The sequence below is a fragment of the Morus notabilis genome, unplaced genomic scaffold (genome assembly GCF_000414095.1).
Source record: "Morus notabilis unplaced genomic scaffold, ASM41409v2 Scaffold888, whole genome shotgun sequence".
Lineage (NCBI taxonomy): Eukaryota > Viridiplantae > Streptophyta > Magnoliopsida > Rosales > Moraceae > Morus > Morus notabilis.
The window spans coordinates 435,031-444,611 of record NW_010367841.1 but is presented as its reverse complement, the minus strand read 5'-3'; the positions used below and the strand labels follow the sequence as shown (position 1 = coordinate 444,611).

The window sequence follows — 9,581 nt, the reverse complement described above, 5'->3', positions numbered from 1 at the left end:
GATACCACGGCCATGTCTTGGAGAGCATGGGAATGTCAGAAATTCTCGAAAGCTTGGATTATTATTATTATTATTATTATTTATTGTGTCCACGTGATGATACCACGGCTAACTAAACCCTGGAGAGCGTTGACACGTCGGGAATCCTTGGTTGCCCCGGTTTAAAGAGATGAGCCACTAATTAGAGTTTTAAATTCTAGTTTTACTACATTAAAAATTCTTATAAAAAGTGATATTTAATTTTTTTGCTATAGTGAAAATTTTTTACTTAAAATCACATATCAGTTTAAATTAAAAACTTAAATTCGTGATCTAAATGAGACCATAGAAGAGAAACAATGTCCTGAGAGAGAAGTAAGAGAGAGAGTGTGAGCAAAATAAATTCTTGTAACATGAAAAGCCTAGAGAGCTGGATTTTCTCAGGTGTTTCTTACTGGATTTTCTCGGGAAAAGGCTTGGGTTCAAGATTGTAGTTTTCTGCAGTTTGTTTTTTTCTTCTCTTGTAGTTGTCTTGAATATTAAATAGTGCAAATCGAATTACTCTCTGGAGTTCGCGGGGACGTAGACAGAATTTTTACCGAACATCGATAACAAATTGTGCATGTTCTTGTGTTCTTAATTTCTTGAATCTGGTTTGGTTTGAAATTGGTGTTGGATTAATTCCCAACAACAACTATCTTAAGGTCTGCTTGATTAGCGACCTTTCTACGTTACAAGCAAAACTTAAACAAAACAAAACAAAATTACATATTTCCCTCACATATGAAATTATATCGTTAGATATACATAGCTAGTGACGAGATAGAAGAAGGATATATCTATAGTTCATGCAGAAAAGTGATCTGTTTTAAGTTGAAATCCTTGGTTAAGAAAAGCCCCCGTAACCCACAGCTTCAAGTTTGGCAAATTTATTGGCTCTTGCTGATCACACTCTTTAATTACCTGTTTCAGACATTGAAACTACAACTTCGTGAGTACATAAATGAAAAAATAAACAAAAGTAAAGAACTAGTACTATATATACTATATTTTATAATTAACTATAATTAATAGTGAATTAACTTACGTTCAAAGTAAATGTTAATGCAAAAGTTTCAGAAACCGTGGCCAAGTTGGAGTTCTGAATGTTGAAGCTTGTAAGAGATTCAAGAGCCTTGTAAAGAGATATGGCTGCCCCTTCCCCTTTGTTGCACACAACTTTCACATAGAATTCTCTCTCTTCCACTTGAAACATGTCCATCTGCATGTGCCAAACCTATATTCATATATACACACACACATAGATGTAAACAGCGCAGTAATATCTGAAGTAGTTTTTGTTTGGTTTTGAATTGTTTGATCTAGTTGAACCTGAAAAGTTGTCTTGGCAACGTGCGAATCGCTGGCTTTTGCAGCTTTTGGCTTCTTTGTGATTCCTGTTGATCCTTGATATCTATCTGCTTCCTCTAATGAAGCTTCAAGACTCTCAATCTCAGCTTTTAGCTTCTTAGCCTGCGTTTGCAGCTCTTGTACATACAGTACAGCATCTCCAACTATGGAGGCCTTGTCCATCTGGTACGTACTCTCCAAAGAATTAAACAGATGCATATATATATATATATTTATATATATATATATGTATGTATGTATATACGTATGTATGCATGCATGTATATCACTACAGTTATAGAAGTAAAGTTAGACTTAACGTCGTAACTAATTAAGAACCTCCAATTAGTCTTCAAATATATGAAAGTGATCATATTGGCTATGACACAAGTGATCATCTCTAAATACACTACATGTACATATACACGAACATATTTTATACGTTTGGTAATTAATGGACAAAATTATCTATATTGTGCAAATTATGTGGTTACGTACATACAAAACGCTAATATCGGCTGTGGAACTCATGCATCGCCCCTATTAATTGTCATCACCTATTATTAATGTATAGGTCTCTAAATCATAAGTTTAACACAGATGAATTTGTACGTAAAATTCGTGATAGGTTGAAAAATAGTAATATTACACGTCGTATGTGAATTTGTGATCGTTTGAAAAATAAAGGCTCGTTTAGTTCGTTGATTTGAGTTTTTAATTCAAGTTGAGATGTAACTTTATGTGAGAGCTTTTTACTGTGGTAAAAAAATTAAATGTGATTATTTTTTAGAGTTTTTTACTGTAATAAAACTCAAATTGGTGAAATGAACGGGCCAATAACAACACAAAATATTTGGATATATTTGAAATTGAAGAATATCACAAGATATTTGAACATACCTTAGTTATGTTAGGAACCAAGGCCCGCAATGCATAGAGCTTCTCCTTCAGCCTGCCCCTCCTCCTCCTCTCGGAAATCAAAGTTCTTGATCGATCGACTTTCGGCCTCTTAGTCGGTGTGGTGGTGGTGGTGGTACCTGAGGAATTCTCTTCATCGTTTTCTTCGTCGCCAGCCATTATCATTTCTCCATTAAAATCCCGCGGCAACATTGTATCAACAAACAAAGTAGAATTTGGAATACTCGACGACACCATTGTATCATTGAAGCCAAATACATTATTAAACCCCGAGTTTGGAGCTATAAACTGCTGAGTGTCAACGAAACAGCCATTGAGAAGATCATCACAGCCGAAATTCGCAACCGGGTCTTCGTTTTGATGATCTCCCCGCATCAGATCGATGAACTGATCGAAGTTAGCGTCGGCAATGAAGTCATGCAGCTCAAAGTCGTTAATGTTCTCCATATTAATGAATTTCCAGTTTCATTCCTATCCAATATGGTTTGATAGTGAGAGGCATATATATTTGTATATATATAGGTGGTGAATTTATTAATTTAGTCCTTAGTGTGAACGGAATCAAATAATGAAGTTTCTGACGTTGGAAATGATGTTATGGTTTAAGTTTTTAAGCCATGTATAGTTGACAAGGTTAGCACAGCTATGCAAAAATTAGTGGCTCCAAATAAGTCGTCGGTGTTGTGTTTTTATATTTTGTAGTACTAAATATTACTGTGTATTTAACTGTATAATTAAGTATATAAATCCTTCTTTTAAGCAGCTGATTATGGAAGAAAAATATAGTATCAGTGAGTAATTAAGGTACTTTTATTTAGTTCGACGTTATAGTTTTCATCAAAGCTTCCTTTGACAACAAAATATATCTTTGTAAATCGTAATGTGAACAGTTAATTACTGTACATAGGAGCATGATCTTCATCATACCTGAAGCTGGTTTTAATATTATCAATGGAATATGTCTTTTCTACGAAAATACTTTTAAATTAGACAACTTGAAATCTACAGTTTATACAAGTTGTAGTTGTATATACAAATTAATTAAATTGAACAAGAAACAGGTCTTTATCTTGATTAAAAAAAATTAAGGTGGCGGCATCTTAGTGCCCATGTAATTATTAATATGGTATAGTTATAAAATCTCTAACACTGAGCTTAACTTAATAAAAAAAAACTTTATACTTATCGAAAATGAATTCTTGTCAATTAAAATGTCACGTAGATATTTTAATTGGGGACATGAAAGGAGCAAAGAGAGAGGAAGATTAATATAGGATCGATAATTCCGTTGTGAACTATTCTAAGATCTTAGAATAGATATGGTGTGAAAGGAATCAAATAGACATAAAATAACGTTTTAACTGGTTAATATTTTAAAGTGGCAGGGACTAAGAAAACTACAAATCGGTAGGTTTCTCATGTACTTGCATTGGCTTTATATATCAGAGGTATTTCTGTTTGTCTTTCTCTCATAATGGCAGATTAATTTGTGACTATAATATATAGTTGGCTTAAGATCACAGGCAGTATCTCGGTGGATATAATTCTCTTCCTAATTAATTTCCACGCAACACTTTCTCGAGTCTGATAAAAGAGGAACTTATTACTATAAGTCGTTAGTAAAGCATACATGAGTATTTGAACTGCATTGAATTTGTTTTCATTTAATAATTATGGAAAGAATAATGCTAGGAATACCAACTCAAATTGTAATTTTTATATACTAACTTATATGACATATGAGTTGCCATTTTTACTTTGGTGGGTGTTTAAAATATTGTTACGTCACTTAGTAATAAGAAATTACATCTACTAATAAAAAGATGATAACTTGCATACTACATCAGTTGGTACACAAGAGTTAGAATTTGAGTTGGTGTCCCTAATATAATAAGCTGATCTTAAGCCATTGCTATTTTGAATGGCTTCACCAAGCTAGCTTCTCATTAAAAAAAAAATCCTCTTGATAAAACATAAAACTAATATATTTTGAATATATCATTATTATAATAATGTGGCAACAACAGCAACAAACTGAAGTAATGGGAGAGGTTTTGCAACAATGATTAATATATGCTCTATAAAAATAAACTTGGCGCGACTGACTAGTGATTAGTAGCTAATTAAGAATTTTCATTGCATTTATTTCCAGAATAAAATTTGAATTTGAGGAGCTATAAGAGTGCATGACTTATGCAATTTCTTAGTTCTTGCGAATGCATGCCACAATCAATTCTAATTAAAAAAATGTTGATTAATTCAATAGATAGATTCTTTTTATTTTGACTTGTATAGCTCTAATACGTGAGATTTATCTAGATACTGACTTAAAAATAGATAAGACTTTGATTTGATGATGATTGGAACATGACTAATGTGATTGTCAGTGTTATTAATTTGGCAATTGGGACAAATAAAATGAAGTTATTAATTTGAATGCGCTTAACATGGTGCACAATCGTTACGTTGTAACAAGGCCACATGCGAACGTGCCCACTCCACACTTTCCAATAATCTTGTGTGCACTAGCGCAAACTGTCTTACGTTAATTTCCTCTCGTTTTCAATGATTTTGTGTGTAACTTTGAGCATCCACATGTGAAAAGCTGCATTTATAATGTCAGTGTCTATATATTTGTCAGAAGTGCGAAGTGCCTCAGCTTATTTTACGTTTATGAGCACTACCATTCATACACGAATGAGTCCTATCGCTGTCTCCCTTGAACGATCCCATGCCATGAATCGTGAAAACCAATCCACTAACAATTTTGTTGCAAACGCCGACGCTGCCACCATGCAAGTTTCGCTACTTAGGGTTTGCAAAGGAGGAATGTCTTTCTTTCTTTTGGTGGGTTTTCAAAGAAGAGAGTAACTTCTTTTATGTTTTGAGGTTATTTTAGTAAATTCAATCAAATAAAATTAAATATTAGTGTTTATTTGAGGCAATCTTACCTTCTATTGATTTTGGTACTTATGGCCAATAATTTACGAGTTTGAAGACATTTTCACACAAATTAAAGGATCATAAACCAAGTTCACTTCCTATATAATATTGGGGTCCATTTTATTCCAAAAATTATTATTCATAAACTAGTACTAATTGAACTCATTGCATACCAGTCCACAATTAGACGTTTTTGGAATTCCTAGACGGGTATTCTATGTACTACTGTGAAAAAATCAAAGTCAACCCCTCGACTAGATAATGTTTTTTTTTTTTTTTTTCCTGATAAAAAGAGATTTAGTGGTGTACTGATATCCGCAAACCTAGTGGTGGATCTACTGGGATCACAAGTAAAAACGTAAAGAAATCTAGCTCATATTTTCACATCCACAAAGTTCAAAATCACATCAACCTAAGTCATATTTAACAGACTGATAAGACGTATAATTTTAATCTCAAAACGGATAATGAAAATCGATCCCCAAATTATTAGTGAGAGTTAATTAATGACTAATAAACATTAATGTTTCAATTTTTCACTCAATTGTTAAGCTTTTTCTTGGGAAAATGCTTGTAGATTCTCTTATATGTCTATGATATCATCTACGATGAATTGAAGTTTCAACTACGTATAATATAGACTATCTTATTAGTCTTTGTCTTCCTTTAAAACATAATAATAATAATAATAATAATAATAATAATAATAATATTATTATTATTATTATTATTATTATTATTATTATTATTATTAATCTTATCTTCCTTAAAAAGACAAAATCTCTCAATATATAACATTTCGTACTTTTGGCTACTATAAAATTACTCAATAAAATTAGGTTCTTTTTTCGACATCAAACACACTAATCTTTTGCCGCTTAAAGATGGATTTTTGGCAACTAGATTATGTTTTAGACGCAAAAAGTTTTGACAGGAACATTAAAAATAGATAAAGAATAAACTTAAGTGCCTACATAATTATTTAATCAATAGAAATAACATTCAGCGACTAAAAATATAGTTTTAGCCACAAAAACTAAAGATAAATTATGTGATAAATTTCAGTAATTAATTAAAGTTTTGTTCCCGCTCAAATTATAAAAATGATTCGTTTTTAACTTTAGAAAATATTTTCAAAATCTACCAAACATAGTTTTGAAAATTGAATTAATCTTTAAAAGATGAAGATTATATACTATTTTCGTGGTTATTAAAATTGGAACGTGAACTAATGCGTTACTCTTTGTACATGAATATGAACCCTTGGATATACCCGAAGTACTATTAGTACTTAACATAAAACATATTTGTGCACGTTTATTACTGTCTATTGTAACTTTACAATCTAGATTGACCTATGAGTGCCTTTTTTCCCTTAACTTTTCTGTTTTGCTGCAGGTTCAAATTTAGTAAGCATTATGAAATCCACGGGATCGCTTGAACTACTTTACATAATTATAAGTAATTAAGAAAAATATAAAAATAATTAAGATGACAAAAGAAAGTTTGACGTTATATTTTAGTTTTATAAGTTTTAAAAACTTCGAACATTATTATTTATTCTACCCCTATTAATCCTCACGCAAACAATCCAGCACTTGTGTATTGGAAGGAGTGACTTAAGTAACTTATGCACGGAACAAAATTTATATTTTTTGAGTTATGAATAAATTTAGAGATATTTACTTTTTTATACCTTGTGTTTTCGATTTATTCAAAAATTATACATTTAATTTTTGATCTCATCAAATGTATGCCTTCAAATTAGATTTAATAGCCAAATTTATACATTTCCACGGCCAACCCTTAATTTTTTAACTTTAAAAATACCTAAAATACCCTTGAATAAAAAATAAATAAAAAACTAAAAAAATCTTAAACTTACATTTTTTATTTAAAAAATATACAAAATACCATTGAAATGGATTTTTTTATGTTTTAAATTTTTATTGTTTGTAATATTATAAAGTTTTAGTTTCTTTTATCTCTTTTTTCTGTGATAGTTTGATCATTTTAAAAGTTAAAATCAATTATTGACTGAAATAAGGTATAGATTCGTAAAATAAATCTAATTTATGGTATATATTTAATGAAATTAAAAATTTAAGGTATACATTTTGAATAAACTTAAAATACATGATATAAAAATGTAAATAGCCCATAAATTTACATAGCCCACGAGTAAATATATATTAGATAGTGTGTAATACACACACGCATACATTTGCGCCGCATTATTGCCATGTAGATGTTGACATGACAATTGCTTTACACGTCAACGCTATACTAAAATAATTATAGTAATTTTAAAGTTTTTTAAGGAAATTAAATCAACTAGTTATAATGTATGTTGTTATATATATATATATATATATATATATAGTTACAACAAATATAAACATTCAGGATTACTTGGCGGGACTTTGCTGATCACCTATCACACTCAGTGGACTTTTTTTTTTGAGGAAGCACTTAGTCGTAGCTTGGTGTAACAAGTTGCATGATTAGGTATATAGCTTTTTATAATAAAAGATACATTAACTAAATTATAAATGTTAAATATCATAAGGAGATAATAATTGCCACTAGCATGTTAACCAATCAGAAATTGTCATGTGTAAATACGTTTGAGTCTCAAAATTTAACTCATACATTTGTGATTGGTTAAAAGTACGAGTGATATTGAGAAGTAAAATTACTCATAATTTATTAACTAATATTTGATATATTCATTATGCCTCATGGAGAAAAGGGTCATTTGAATTCAAATCCTTCGTTAAGAAGAGCTCCAACTAGCCAAAGTTTCAAATTTGGCAAGCTCATCTCCCGCACGTTATCTTTCACCTATTTCCACAGAAAAAAAAAAAAAAAAAAAAAAAAAAAAAGTGAGAGAGAGAGAGATCAAGTTTGGCTCTTGGAAAATGATGGTAAATCTATATATTGAATTATGCATAAATACCCTCAAAGTTAGTGTGAGCTCAAGTCGGTCGGTAGCAGAAGCCAAATTTGAGCTTTGAACATTGAAGCTTGTAAGTGACTCAAGAGCCTTGTAAAGTGACGCAGCAATACCATCACCCTTATTGCACACTAATCTCATGTAAAACCCTCTTTCATCCACTTGAAACATGTCCATCTATATATATATATATATATATATATTAATTGCATATTAAAATTAGTTAGTACCCTTTTAAAGTTGCTTATAGTTATTAGTCAGGTAATATTTGTTCCTTATACCTGCATGACGTTCTTGGAAATCAATTGATTGGTGTTTGCAACAAAATGCTGAAACTTTCTTTGGTTATTAGAAGTACTGTAAATTGATGCTTGGTATGATCTGTCTGGGCCAAGTAAAGAAGCTTCAAGACCTGAAATCTCATCTTTCAGCTTCTTTGCCTGCGTTTGAAGCTCTTGCACGTACCGCACTGCATCCCCAACAATCGAAGCCTTATCCATCTGCATGCAGTACATATTCATTCGATTTAAAAAAAAAAAAAAAAAAAAAAAACTGTTTTATTTTAGTCGTAATATGATCTGAATATGAACTTGTGCTAATATATATAATTTTTACTTAATCGTCTCTCATAGATTGTATATCAGTTTCAATTTCTCGCATGAATCTCACAATATTACATAATAAAGTACAGTACTAATAGTTGTATCAAAATTCTAAATTAATCTTGTAAAATTATTTATGGCCTATTTGTTTTATAGGTTTGAACAAAAATTTAAATTTTTGTGAAAAAAATACTATAATAAAAGAGTTTGAATTGAGGCGTTCGTGTTAATTTACCAATCCATCTAAAAAACTTAAGTTGTTAAGAGGTGAGTCAATAATAATTTTATACTTTAACATGAGATATATTAAAGACTCAACACGTGATGATAAATAGAGATAAATAGTGCAATTATGAGAGTTTGAACTCAGGACCTTCCGCTCTAATATCATGTAATTTACCAATTCATTTAAAAAACTTAAATTGTTAGGAGGTAAGTCAATAATAATTTTATACTTTAACGGTTCAAACTGTGAACCAAACAAAAGCTTAATCTTTTATCATGAATTAACAGCAGAGGTAAACATTAATATATATATATAACGTACCTTGGTGATATTAGGTACTAAAGAGCGCAGTGCGTAAAGCTTGTCCTTCATCCTGCCCCTCCTCCTCCTCTCAGAAATCAAAGTTCTTGATCTATCAGCTTTTGACTTGTTGGTCTTGGCCGTACTTGTGCTTCCCGTATTGGTTTCAGAAGATTCTTGCCTAACGTCATTATTGTCCTTATCTTCTTCCTCATCTGGGTCCTGATCATCATGATCATGTCCCTTCATTTCCCCATGATCAAAACTT

General features: G+C 30.9%; 1 protein-coding gene and 1 pseudogene across 1 annotated transcript; both read right to left on the bottom strand.

Annotated features, from left to right (window-relative positions):
• Positions 1-825: 825 nt before the first annotated feature.
• Positions 826-2,733, bottom strand: LOC21403530 (transcription factor FER-LIKE IRON DEFICIENCY-INDUCED TRANSCRIPTION FACTOR). Its single transcript, XM_024175687.1, has 4 exons — positions 2,269-2,733; positions 1,351-1,551; positions 1,063-1,240; positions 826-932 (listed from the first exon to the last, which is right to left on the bottom strand). Exons 1-4 carry the CDS (start codon positions 2,731-2,733, stop codon positions 826-828), a joined length of 951 nt encoding a protein of 316 aa, XP_024031455.1.
• Positions 2,734-7,968: 5,235 nt separating this feature from the next.
• Positions 7,969-9,581, bottom strand: part of LOC21403529 — a 1,949-nt pseudogene continuing 336 nt past the window's right edge.

Bases quoted from the DNA above. Each gene is read 5' to 3' on its own strand.
- LOC21403530 (XM_024175687.1), bottom strand. From the start codon at position 2,733: ATGGAGAACATTAACGACTTTGAGCTGCATGACTTCATTGCCGACGCT. The intron at 1,241-1,350 runs GTTCAACTAGAT...TGGCACATGCAG, and splicing joins TTGCCAAGACAACTTTTCAG to ATGGACATGTTTCAAGTGGA. The intron at 933-1,062 runs GTTAATTCACTA...AGGTAATTAAAG, and splicing joins AACATTTACTTTGAACGTAA to AGTGTGATCAGCAAGAGCCA.